The 13791-nt window shown below is 49.3% G+C and overlaps 1 protein-coding gene across 9 annotated transcripts in view; it reads left to right on the top strand.

Moving 5' to 3' along the window:
- The window catches only part of THAP12 (THAP domain containing 12), a 100570-nt gene extending 88519 nt beyond the window's left edge, over positions 1–12051 (top strand). For 4 of the 9 annotated variants that reach the window (XR_014231579.1, XR_014231580.1, XM_082342282.1 and 1 more), the window contains one exon: positions 9231–12051. Coding sequence is in view for 7 of the 9 variants with exons in the window: in XM_082342282.1 (XP_082198408.1) it covers positions 9231–9304 (74 nt within the window). In the remaining 2 variants the exon portion in view is untranslated. Of the gene's footprint in view, positions 1–3322; positions 5153–7383; positions 7513–9230 lie in introns of those variants that run through there. The other 5 variants (XM_082342287.1, XM_082342286.1, XM_082342292.1 and 2 more) reach the window with 5 other exon arrangements.
- Positions 12052–13791: the final 1740 nt, after the last annotated feature.

Here is a 13791-nt window from a genome sequence, read left to right as displayed (position 1 = left end):
TATTTATTCATTTCTTTTCTGGCTGCGTTGGGTCTTCGTTGCTGTGCACGGGCTTTCTCTGGTTGTGGCGAGCGGGGGCTACTCTTTGTTGTGGTGCTCGGGCTTCTCATTGTGGTGGCTTCTCTTGTTGTGGAGCACGGGCTCTAGGCATGCAGGCTTCAGTAGTTGTGGCTCATGGGCTCTAGAACGCAGGCTCAGTAGTTGTGGCGCATGGGCTTAGTTGCTCCGCGGCATGTGGGATCTTCCCAGACCAGGGATCAAGCCTTTGTCTCCTGCATTGACAGGAGGATTCTTAACCACTGCGCCACCAGGGAAGCCCCAGGGATTTGTATATTTATTAATATGCTTTTCTGCTTTGAGGAAAAGACACCTTTCATACATGTGTGAAGGTGCCAGCTCTCCTTTCGTCACTATCTCTTCCTGCATCTCCTGCACTTGCGCGGGACTGCTCTGAGGTAGGGACTGGGTCTGATCATCTCTGTCCAGAGCCTAGTACAGAAAGGACCCTTGCCAAGCATTTGCCAAGTGACTGAGTGACACCCCTGTGCTGCCACCACCCCTCCCCCCACGTGCCTTGCAGCTGAGGACCTTTGTTAGGGCCTGAACTCAAAAAAGAGGGCCCTCAAGCCCCAGACTGATGGGGGGACATCAGAAATGGCTAGGTGAGAGAGTGCAGTGGGTCAGGAAGGTCAGTCTCCCCAGGCCAAAGCCCAGAGCGCGAGGCACGCCGCCAGGGCCATGTACAATTGTTCAGGTTGTGCACTGCACAGAGAACTGAGGGGCTGGGGGCTACAGTCCATACCATGCTCCTGCACCCTGGTGTGAGGCTGCACTGTCGGGGGGAAAGAGAAGATTGTCCTAATTTGCACTGAGGCACCACTACATGGGGCAGCAGCAGCCCTGCCCTTGCCCTTTGTCCAGACTCAGACCTCTCTTCAGAGCCTCCCAGGCCTCCCAGTCACTCTCTTGAGTCTGGGTTCAGCAAATTGGAACAGGGCTGCAGACTTGAGGGATGGGAAGAGCCACTGTGAGGCAGATATGTGACACAACAATATGGCAAGGGTAGTGACCGTGGCCTCTGTGGTCAGACAGATCCAGTTCAAGGCCCACCCAGCTTTGCTACCTGCCAGCTGAATGATCTTGAGAAAGTCGCTTAACCTCTCTGAGCCTCAGTTTATTCTTTTTTCATCACAGCACTTTTAAATGGAAGTGTCATTGACAGAGAATAAAGTACACCGATTTTAAGTGTACATCTCCAGATGTATATACCTGTGTAACCACCACCTGAATTAAGATACAGATTTTTATCCCCCTAGAAGGTTTCCTTGTTGAGTCTCAGTTTCTTCATCTGCAAAATGGGGAAACAATAGCTCCATAGAATGTTACAAAGACAAAATGAGATGAAGCTTGCCAGGCATTTAGCATGGTGCCTGGTACACAGAGTGTGCTCAGTCCATGGTGGGCTGTTATTATTTTCCTCTCCCATTCAGACACTTAGCAATTTCTGCCTCATCTGAGTTCACCACAGGCCTGCACTTTACCCCTGGAGAAACTGAGCTTGATGAGGCACGAGCCCTGGCTTTGCTATGTGACTTTAGGAAGATCACCTCCCTTCTCTGGGCCAATGAAGGAATTAAATTAGAAGCTCCCTGGGTCTCATCTGATCTTTTGGAGTCTGTGTTTAGGTTCTGTGGTCTGAAGCAGGGAGCCCTTGAGTGTTTCCACTCAGTCAGTGGGGGTCTGCGCCTGGCCTCTGCATGGGTTGTGTGTGTTGGGGTATGAGAGGCTGGGTTTGGCTGGCAGTCAGCTGGGCCAGGCCCTGGGGATGCACACATGGAGTTCTATCTCTGCATGAACTTTCAGTCCCAAATTACACACAAGGCGCTTTTAGGAATCTGTTTACCTCCCCTGCGGCCCCCGACCCATTTCACATTTGTCAGGGAGAAACTGGAGGAACCAGATCTGCCCTTCCTCACCTCAGCCACTCCTGGGACATTCTTGGGTCAGAACAGAGTGACGGTGACAACAGAGAGAAGAATAAATCCTGCAAGACAGAGCTCCACTTTTCCTCCATTTGATACAAAGCGGTGCATTCCAGGCCCTTCTCCCTGCAGCTGAGGGGAGCTCAAGGCTGGAGATGAGAGAGGAGAGCAGAAATCTAGATTTTGATAAAAAGAACTTGCTCCCCCGGCGATGGGAAAGCTCAGCCTCAGTCCCGCTATCCAGGCAACTCCGTCCTGGATTTATTGCCCACTGGCTGGCCCGGAGTCTGACATTCTAGCCGCCATCCACTGGGCTGTCTCGTACATCAGGACCAGGCAGGGAGTGAAGCCAAGAAGGAGCCGGGAGGCCTGGGGCAGGAAGGCGGCTGTGCAGGGCGTGAGCCCCCATCACTGGAGGGTTCAGGCGGAGATGAGAGGCCCACTGGACAAAGAAGTTTTATGGAGACCCGGCCAGGCTCAAGGCCAGACAGACGAGAGTTTGAATTTTGGCTCCCTCTTCTATTAGTTGGTTGATTCTGGACAAGTGGGCTGTTACCAGAGTCTCAGCTTCCTCAACTGTGATGTAAGGATGGTCACACCCATCTCCCAAGATGGCTAGGGGAGCGAAAGTGGCGGTATCTGTTAAATGCCCAGCCAGAGGCATAAAAATAGGATCCAGAGAAGTACTGGGGGAGTGGGCTTTGTTGTTTTGCTATCTGTATTCATTTTCTATGGTTCCCGTAACAAAATAGCACAAATTTAGTGGCTTAGAACAACACAAATTGATCTTACAATGGTGTAGGCCAGACATCCAAAACAGGTCTCACTGAGCTAAAAGCAAGTTGTCTTCAAGGCTGCATTCCTTTCTGGGGGCTCTGGGGAGAATCCACTCTCCAGCTTCTAGAAACTGCCTGCATTCCTTGGCTCATGGTACCTTCTCTCTTCAAAGCCAGCAGTGGCTGATTGCGTTTCCTCACGTCCCATTGCCCTGACATTGACTCTTCTTCTGCCTCCCTCTTCCACTTTCAGGGACTTTTGCAATTACAGTGGGCTCATCTGGGTAATCCAGGATAACCTCCCTATTTAAGATCAGCTGATTCACAACCCTAATTCCATCTACAATCTTAGTTCCCTTTGTCATGTAATATAACATATTCACAGGTTCAGAGGGTTAGGATGTGGACCCCTTTGGGGACCATTATTCTGCCTATTGCTCCGTCCAAGTAACTGTTTGCTCCATCAGGACAGGGAGACTATGCTATTCCTGCTCATCAGGAACTGATTGATGCTGTGGACTAGTGGCCCTGTGTGCTGTTTCCTTTCTTTCCTCTTTCAAATAGGAGTTGTGATTGCAGTTACTCTATTCTCTCTTGGCCATTGTGGAGTAATGGCATGTTGGGGAGATTATCATTCAGGCCCCAGTTTACAGGACCTTGAGAACACATGTAATTCTGAAGTAAAAGAATGTAAGTCACCTGGAGATTTGGAACTCAGTAAGTATGTGAGTCTTTGATTTGTCTTCCATTTGGGGGAGAGGAGGAGATGGGAAGGTATTTTGTACATGAATAAGGGCGTGTGTGGATGTTAGTCCAGCAAAGCGGTGAACTGTGAGGGGCAGTTATTCTTTTTGCCAGCAACATCCTTTCCCCTTTTATTCTGGTAACAACACTCTGATTTTGCTTTAGGGTAATCATTCCTCTCATCCACTCTCCTCCACCCTTCAACTCTAGAGACTCAGGCCTGACCGATCAGAGCACCACACGTTCCTGACCACAAGGTCTTGTTCAGGGGTGGACACGTGACCTCAGAACCAAAAAGGTGAAATATTGGAATACTTGCTGGGACTACTGAGAAAGGAGTACTCTTTTTTTACAGCTGGATCTGAACCTGGAAGATAACTCCACAGTTATCTTTTCTCCACATAGAGCCTAAGAATGAAGCCAGCATGGAAACCAGGAGAATCTAGAGATGGGGCAAGCAGGTCTTGGGGACAGAATTTGATCCCTTGGAAAAAGCCATGCCTGAAATTCTGATACCCTTGGATTTTTTGGTGACATGGGTCAAGACGTTTTTTTTTCTTTAATTTTTGCTTAAGCCAATTTTTGGGCAATGGGACTGTTATATGGCAATGGGATTGTGATTATAAATAATATCCTTACAGTACTCTCCCATTTACAAAGAACTTTTATATCCATGAGTCTATGTAATAATCACGCTAAGCTCATAACATAAAGATTATGCACCCTATTTTATAGGTAAGAAAACTGAGCCTGATTTGATTTGATTTGTTCATGGTTGCACATTATTTACATGCCAAAGACAGATTTCCTAAGATGAAAACTTATGCTTTTTCTCCCCTTCCCAGAAGGTGAAGAGTCAGAAAAAGTGGAATTTGAACTGGCCCTTGAAGAATGGGTACGATTCCAATAGAAGAAGTTGGGAAGGATATTTTAGGGGGGAAAGTAACACATGAGAAAAAGCCTGGAGGTGGGAGGGGCAGGTGTGGTGGAGAGTGACGGGCGACCTAGGGCCCACTAAGGACAGGCGCAGAGGTTGAGGCAGGGCACCACGGGTGGAAATTAGGCCCCTGATGTCTGAGAAGATGGGGTTTGGAAGAGGCAGGAGGGTCTGTCTTGACTCCCCTAGATCACACACTGTGGAGTGATGCCACTTTGCTCAGGTTCCAGAGGTGACCCCGCTGTTTCAGATCTGGGAAGGGCTCTGTTATCATCCTACCTCAAAGTTGACAGCCCTGGACTTGCATTTTGGCCCTTCTGCTTCTAAAATATGTGACATTGGGCAACTCACTTCACCTTCCTGAACTTTGGTGTCCCATCTGCAAGTTACAGAGTGCAATGAGGATTCGCAATAATGAGAGTAAAGCACGAAGCTTGCCAGAGTAGGTACCCTAAGGATGGTAGCTATTATTATTATTATCCTCAACATCATCATTAATATTGTTATTACATGTCTGAACCCATTCCTCCTTCCATTCTTTCTCCCCGTGCAGACAACAGACCCGCAGACTGATTCCTCTCCCTGGTGCCTTTAGGGCCTGGATTTCTGTTTCCCTACAGCTTTGGGTTTGTCTGATTCTTACCCTGCGTAAGGAAATATTCAGTCCTTTGACTCAGGGACATTGTAACTCTTACCACAATTGTGATTCATTACTTATCCTTTTGTGTTTGTCTCTCCTGTTCTGCTTGTTCCTCACAGGGTGGGCCTGTGTCTGCCTTGGTCAGCGTCTTGCTTAGTGCCTTTTGTATAAAAGAGCTCCCTAAATATTTGCTGAAAGAGAGACTGAATGAATGACCGGTGATTGAACTCTCAGAGTGAACAGACAGCAGTACCCAGGGTCATGGGCAAGGCCCCCAGACTCTGAGCTCCCCGGGAGGAACCACCGACCACTCGTAAAGGGATGGTGGAGTGAGGTGAGCTTCTCCTGGCAGCTCTCTGAAGTAGGTAGGATTTATCCCCATTTTAGAGTTGAATAAACTGAGGTTTACAGAGGCTTGCTCAAGATCAGCCTTCCTTTAAGTGGGGGGCTGAGCTTGACCCAAGATCTGTGACTGGGGCCTGTCTCTCAAAGCCCATCTAATGCTAATTTCAGTGCCCACAAATCTACATGTTTATTTTCATCCGAACGTTTTATTTATTTCACTGATGATTTTTGTTTGCAATAGAACTTTTTGTTCTCCAAAATGATATTGGGCAAACCTAGAAAAAGGGGCAGTCAGTCCTGAAGCGTTTTTCAGAGCCAATGCTGGAAAATGGAGGACGATACGAGGTGCCAGCCCCTGCTATTGTTCTCAGAGACCCTAATGGCAGTCATTACACAAGCAAGCTGCTAACCTGTGAGCAAATGCATCAACTTAACAAACAATCAAGTGATTCCCGATCCGTGTGGGATATTAGCCGAGCGCTGGATATTGGCCAGCTGAGTTGCACAACACTCTCCCTGGAGGGGAGTTGCTGGATGGGAGGGATTTTCCAGCTCGTGACTTGGATGAACCCAGAGCTATTTCCCTACTGAGGAGCCCCAGCCTGAGAGGCACCAGCAGCCTCGGCTGAGGATGGCTGGGACATAGTGGGGAGCGGGCCGGCCCAGTCTGTCCAGGCCTGGCCTGCTGGTGTGGCCCTCAGAAGTCTTAGTGGGGTTTAGGCTTACACACCAGCCCCTTGGAAACCCAGCAGCTGGGGTTGGTAGGGGGCTGGTTTCCAGGGAAACAGGGCACCCTCTGCCCAGCAGGGAGAGGGGGCCGGAGCCTGAAGAGAGGCCAGAGCAGCAACGGAGGAGACCCCGGCCCTTGGAGCTGAAGGGCCCCTGGTGGTGGAGGGGGGCCGTGTGGGAAGAGGGCAGGAAGGGGGATTTGGCACAGGCCGCTGCTGCCTGGTCTCAATTTACTTGTGAGGAGCCTCCTAATAGCCGGGTGAGAGCCGTGCACGCTTTCCTGAGAGCCTGCTAAGTGTTTATGGAATGATTTGTGAGGAGAAGTTTCTTTGGAAGCAGCTTGGGGAAGGTATGTTATTAAGAGCTTTCTCTCCAAGTTCCCCTTGGCCAGCTTCCCCCCGGGCCCCTGGGGTCTGGGCAGCCCATGGTCACAGCAGCTGTTTGCTATTTTGCGGGCCACGGAGCTGGGGGAAGACAGAGAAGCGGGGCAATTTCCTTCTCCCCCAGGTGGTGTCATGCAGCAGAGGAGAGCTGGGCCAGAGCCGGGAGCCCGGCTCCTAAGGGAGGCACCCCGGCCTCAGGAAAGTGTGGGGTCTGTCACAGGGACCAAGGAGGAGGAAGGTCACAGGCCCAGAGGCAGCCGGGATGTTGTGGATGACAGGGACTGAGAAGTGGCCGTTAGCCACCGACAACATGGAGGTCGCTGGGGAGGGACATAGACAAGCCAAAAAGATGGGGAGGGGCCAATGACCCAGTGAGGTGTTTGCCTTCCCCACTGACTGGGGGCGGGGCGTGAGGTGTCCCTGGCATTAGGACTGTCTGGCTTCTCTTGATTTCCACGTGGTCAGTGGACATCAGGGCTGGCCCAGAGTGGTGGGCCCTCACCCAGCTACCCAGCCCTGTCAGACAAGGGCACAGTGAGGGCACTGGGCCAACCCTGGAAGTTAATGTCACTGTGACTCTTGGTCTGGGAAGCCCAGGACTACCTCCTAACTATCCCATCAGCAGAAATCCACACAATCTGGTCTCCACAGAACAGCCTCCTTACCTCAGGGGCTGGCAGCCAGCTACACAGGTCCACTAGGAAAGACCAGTGACTGGTCATTTCTGATTCTGTGAGGCCCCTGCCAGGGCATGTGGGCCCATCATGAGCTTTATCCCAGTTGATCTGCACAGCAGCCCTGAGGTGGGAGAAGGGGAAATCAGACTTTTTACCTCCCCAATTTATAGCGGAAAAAAACTGAAGCCTGTGCTCCACAACAAGAGACGCCACGACAATGAGAAGCCCGCACACCGCGATGAAGAGTAGCCCCTGCTCGCCGCAACTAGAGAAAGCCTGCACACAGAAATGAAGACCCAACACAGCCAAAAATAAATAAATAAATTTATTTTTAAAAAAACAAAAAACTGAGCTTCCCTGGTGGCGCAGTGGTTGAGAATCTGCCTGCCGTTGCAGGGGACACGGGTTCGAGCCCTGGTCTGGGAAGATCCCACATGCCGCGGAGCAACTGGGCCCGTGAGCCACAACTACTGAGCCTGTGCGTCTGGAGCCTGTGCTCCGCAGCAAGAGAGACCGCGACAGTGAGAGGCCCGCGCACCGCGATGAAGAGTGGCCCCCGCTTGCCACAACTAGAGAAAGCCCTCGCACAGAAACGAAGACCCAACACAGCCAAAAATAAATAAATTAATAAATTAATTAAAAAATAAAAAGTAAAAAATAAAAAATAAAAAAACTGAAGCCCAGAGACTGTGATCACTCTGCTGAGGTCACACAGTGAGTACCTGCCCAGGTAGGGTTCATACTCAGGTGTTAAGACCAAAGCTAGTGCTCTTGCCTGTAAACTACACTCACCAAAGACACTCACCTCTGTCATCTCGTTTGGCACACCATGCTGTCATTTTCTGTGATGTCTCTCTGTGTGTCTGTCTCCCCGCTTACCTGGAAGATCCCTGAGGTTAGGGGTCAGGTTGGCCTCATCCTGGATCCTTATGTCTCAGTACTGGGCCTGGCACTGAGGAGATGGATGGATGGATGGATGGATGGGTGGATGGATGGATAAACTCTAGTAACAATTTGGAAGATAGTACGTGATCAAATTAACAAAACTAGTGTGGTAGGGCTCTTGGAGAGTGGCCTGCTGGGGTGAAGGGGTATGTGTTTGGGACACTGGATCTCAACAGATGCCAAGTACGAAACCAAGGGACTGTACTGGAAATCTGTGGAGTGATTTTTCGATGTCACAGTGATTGGGGATCTCCACTGACATTTTGCAAATGAGGACATTGGAAAGTCTTGTGGGACATTTGTGTGAATGAAAATCCTGTTTGTAATCACCTGTGCCTCAAACCTACCTCTATTCTATGTATAAGCACAAAGTATTTTTTGCATGATTCTAATACACCCTGAATTTTCCAGAAATACAATTACCTTGTAAATAGAGGGAAGACTGTCCTTTGTTCAAAACATTGTTAAGACTGGTTCACCATTCACCATTTCGGAAAAATTACATCACTGATGGCATTACTTCTCATGATGTTTGAGTGACCTGGCACGTCTGTAGGCACAGCAGTTTCAATCACAGTGAGCCCACAGTTAGATCCTTCTGTTATGTCTTCTTAGAGTAGCCAGCCCTGGCCAAGAAAATTAGTGAAATATGTATTTTTATTATAAATTACTTTCCATTTATTTCATTTCACTTTTATTCAGTGGTGTGCTGGAGCCAAGTCACACAAGAGCAGATGGGGTGTGTGTTTCTTTCTAACTCTGCATTCAGTGTCATCATGCTGGTAGTCTGAAATCAGCCATTGTGGAAGTATTCACACCATGGAAATTGGCAAAAGATACAGGCCTACCTTGGAGACGTTGTGGGTTCGGTTCCAGACCACCACAATAAAGCAAATATCGCAATAAAGCAAGTCACACGAATTTTTTGGTTTCCCTGTGCATATAAAAGTTATGTTTACACTATACTGTAGTCTAAGTGTGCAATAGCACTATGTCTACAAAAACAATGTACGTACCTTAATTAAAAATACTTTTATTGCTAAAAAATGCTAACCAACATCTGAACCTTCAGGGAGTCGTAATCTTTTTGCTGGTGGAGGATTTGAAATATCGCGAGAATTACCAAAATGTGACGCAGAGACGTGAAGTGAGCAAACGCTGTTGGAAAAATGGCGCCAAGAGATTTGCTCCACGCCGGGCTGCCACAAACCTTCAATTTGCAAAAAACGCAATATTTGTGAAGCGCAATAAAACAAGGTATGCCCGTATAAATCATTTTATTCTTTTCCTTCAGAGATTTGCTTGTTAAACATTCATCAGCCCACCACTGGTTACGCTGGCTTTTTCATTGTGTGTGGAGGCAGGCTATGTTATCAGTGAAGACCATTTCATGATACTGTTTCAACATAATAAAGGGGACATTGGGCCCCATGGGATGGAGACCCACAGACGGAGGGAAACGGGCCTGTGGATGGTTGTCAGTAAGGACCTCCTGCCCCGGCAAGTGAGAAGCAGGCTCCTGAAAAAGCCGGGGAGCTTTGAATACTTGTGAGGAGGACTTGAGGGGGTGTCAGACAACCATAGAAGGTTCTTCTCTCCCCACCCGCTCCAGGGAGGCAGGAGCCAGACCATAGGCAGCCCGTGCTTCCTCCCTCTGACAAATTCAGCAATTTGGCATGACAGACGCTGGGGCCGCTGTGTTGTGCTGGGCTATTTTGTTCATTGCAGTTTTGACAGATAGAACTGGTCGGAAAAGGAGAGGCCAGGTGACCTTGACAGTGACCAGCCCTTGACTTGCCTTCCTGGGGGTTTGGACCCTTCATGAAGTCCCCCCTGGGGTTGGCCCTAACCTTCCCCCATCCTGTTGCGCTCCAGCCCGCTACTCAGGGCTCCACATTTAATGGTAACAATGCCCAGCTTGTGAGCTCCTACTGTACGCCAAGCCCTGTGCTAAGTGCTTCTCACTCATGACTTCCTGGTATTCTGCCCTCTCCACCTCCCATGAGAGGTCATCGTTTTTCCCCCATTTTTCAGATAAGAAGACCAGCTCAGAGAGGGGACAGGACTTGCCCAAGGTCACCCAGCCAGCAGTTGGTGGACCCAGGACCACAAGCCGTGCTGACTCCCAGCCAGGCTCTTAACCCCACACTCAAACTTTCAAAGGGAAGATGGTATCTGTTCAGCTCCTCCCTTTGATGAGGTCCAATGTGTAGGTCAGAGCTGGAAGGGACCAGAGAACTGACCTAATCCTATGATTCTCAACACTTCATAAATTCACCCTCCACCCTGACATATACCAGCTTCTCAAAGAAACTGCTCCCACCGTGAGAGAAACAGAGGCTCTCTTTTTCTAGAAGGGATGTTTCTGCTGGTCTGTTTATCGTGTAGGTAGGGTCGGGCTGAATAATGGTGATTTCAGCGGTGTCCCTGAGAGCCAATATTATTGCTATGGCTTTAAAACACAAACAGAAAAAGAATCTATTAGTCACAGAGGAGTGTAATAAGCCTGTTGAGCAATCAGCCTGCCAGCCATGGTACCTGCAAACCGCAAGGATGATAAATGAAATACCACAGCCAAATCCTTGGACCCTTGAGGGTGGGTGTGGGGCCTGTGAGCAGGGAGGTCACCGGCCTCGTTCTGGAAACTCTGCTTCCTACTAGTGGGCTGAGGACCCCCTGCTCAATTTCAACTTTCCATTTCATAGATGGGGAAACCAAGGCCTAGGAAGGAGAAATGGTTTTTCACCCAAGGTCACCGTCAAATTCAAGACAGAGTCAGGGCTGGGAGCCAGTTCTCGCTGGCTGTCCGCAGTCTGGGAGGACAGCAAGTGCTTGTGAGCATGGCTGGGGTCACGTGGGGTGTTCTCTGTCCCTCTCTGACCTGCTTTTCTCTTCCCTCTGACATGCCCTGGCTGACTTCAGAACCCCTTCTCCTCCCCTTTGCAGATAAGGCTGCCAAGGCTTCCAGAGGGACTTGGGGACAGGGTGTGGCTTCCGGAAAGTCCAGACTTGGGGACGAGCTGGAGAGAGACCAGGATTCGTGTTTCCTTTCCCCTTCCCCAGGCCTGTCCACTTGCAGCTATGTGGGTGGATCCAGCCACTCTGGGATTTGCCAGATGGGCAGAGACACCAAAGGTTTTCCCCAAATCCAATCAGAAAGGGCCTTCTTAGAAGTAATAAAGACTGGGAAGGAAGTGGCCAGACCTTTGACTTCTGAGCACTCTAGATACTAGCCACCAGAGTGAGCCAGTCATTTCCCTCATCCAGACCTCTGTTTTCCTCTTCTGTAAAATGGGAAGAGGGAAGGATGCTCATCCAGTCAATGAAACTTTACTGAGCGCCCATCATCAAAGTTCGCACTTACCACGTTCCAGGTGCTGAGCTAATTGCTGTCCATGTCTTCTTGCATTTCAGTCTCACAACCACCTTCAAGCTAGGTTTTATATTTCCTATGTTAATGACAAGGTAACTGGGGCTCAGAGAGTTTTAACAGCTTGTCCTGGATCCCACAGCAGATCCAGGACCCATACCCAGGGACCCCTGGGAGGAACCTGTGCCACATTCTGAAGGTACTTTAAGCTGGAGTATGGTGTCACCTGGCACGGGAATCTTATATCCAACCGTGGAGATATCAAGTCAGTCCTTAGAGGATACTGCTTCACACTGGGCACAGAACCCAGTCCTGGGGCCCAGCCACTCTGCGTTTGAGAGGAGGGCATCTGACATCACGACATCACTGGTAGGCTGCTAGGGGCCCATCAGTGGAGCTGGAGAGACACAGGGCTCTTTCAGTGCCCATCCCCTCTGGCTGGCTCCCAGAGTAGCAAGTATGGGTGCCGTGAGGGAGCTGAGTTCTAAGAATGACACCAGTTACAAGGTGAGCCACCAGCAAATGAACCAGGTATTTTACAGACATATGCTGATTTGATCCCCCAACAGTCCTGTGAAATAGGGATTATTAGCCTCATATCATGAATGAAGAGACTGAGATCCAGAGAGGTGAAGTGACCAGTTCAAAGTCACCCTGGCCTATGATTTTGACCAGGATCTGTCTGCCCACAGCCCATGGTTTTTCACTGTCCAGCTCCAGTCTATATTTGTTGCAAGATGCTGCACAAGTCACTACAATTCCCTGCATCAAGGGTTCCATGAGATGAGAAAATTCATTCTTGCCCTTGTTAAAAAGTGTTGGAAGATTTCAATGAGATCATGGGTGGAGATGTGCTTTGAAGTTCTGCCCATGACTGACATTTTGCTATTATGTGATTTCAGGGGCATTGGTGACTCTGTAACCTAAAAGTATCACCTCCTCTGGCCTATCCAGGCCTAAAATTCTACCTGAGAGCTGCTTCCCCAGGGTCTGACTTTGTCCCCAGTAAGTCCTCTGGAAGAGCAGGTTGGCTGGGACAGGATTACCCACTATCAGACACTAGGGCCTTTACAACATTGCTATATGGTTGGGTCAAGTTCAGTGGTTTCCAGGAAGGCAGATGGTCTGGGACAGATGAGCAGTTCCTTCAGACCTGGGTGAAGTCCTGTCTTATAAGCTCAGCCCCATCTTCTTGCAGGCAAGAGCACCACTTCCCATGGAGAACAGACCTGGCCAAACGATTCTGTGGCCACAACTGCTTTGGGCCCCAGCAGGTCTGGTGACCCAGGTCTGGGAGTCAGAGAGGTGGGCTCTGGGAGGCCCAGCTGTGTGGCATCTAGACAGACACAAAGCATTTGCAGAAGACTGAGAGCCCCATTGGGTGGCCAGAAGCTGCCTAGAGAGGGTATGGCCAGTACAGAGATCAGAAGCCAATGCGGACCAACCCAGAATGGACAGACAGAGTCAGGTTAGAAGCAGTATATGGGTGGCAGGATGTCACAGTCATTACCTGCAGGATTTTAATTTTTAGAGGTGATTGAGTTTCTGAGGCAATGTCATCTCCAGCAGTGAGCTTCTGGGCCAGGGCAATGTCATCTGGGATGTGGGACTGGGGTATCCTTTCCAAGTGGGGACCTGCTAGCTGATGTGGGCCTCAACATTGCCATGTTTGGTTGAAACCATGACTTATTTGGAGGGTTTGGGCCTCTAGATTATAAATCAATGAACACTCCCAGACTGATAGCAAGAAGACCACAGTCACCAGAATGATGTACAGCTGCACCTGACAGGTTTTTGTTTTTGGTGGAAGTTTAGGTTTACAGGAGTCCCATATCAGATGAGTAGCTGCCAGGCCTGTGGGACAATCTATGGTTAGAGGGTCCCAGGGGAGTATGCACCCTTGGTTTGGCTTCCAGCTGGGATGGGGACAAGATTGAAAATTTATAAAGATATGTTAAGGCCTGGGGCAAGACAAAGACTCATTTAGGAGTTTATTTGCTGAATTGGAATTTTAAAAGAATCTGTCTGAGGAGGCCATTATGCCTCTCAGTTAAACTAGCTATCTGGGACCTTTCAGGGATGTGAAAGTTCTCTTACACGTCTCTTCCAAGGGCCCAGAATTGTGTATTTTGAGAAGTGGAAACATGTATCTTGGTTATTACCAGTAAGTCTGTAACTTGGAAGGGAATAAGGAGAGGCCTGACAAGGTCTTGTATTGAGATCTGTGTGATTTTGATTTATATTGTGAGTTTCTGTGAGGCAA

The sequence above is a fragment of the Balaenoptera borealis genome (genome assembly GCF_965194805.1).
Source record: "Balaenoptera borealis genome assembly, chromosome: 11".
NCBI lineage: Eukaryota > Metazoa > Chordata > Mammalia > Artiodactyla > Balaenopteridae > Balaenoptera > Balaenoptera borealis.
The sequence above is the reverse complement of the archived record's forward strand: the minus strand, read 5'-3'. Positions and strand labels throughout refer to the sequence as shown.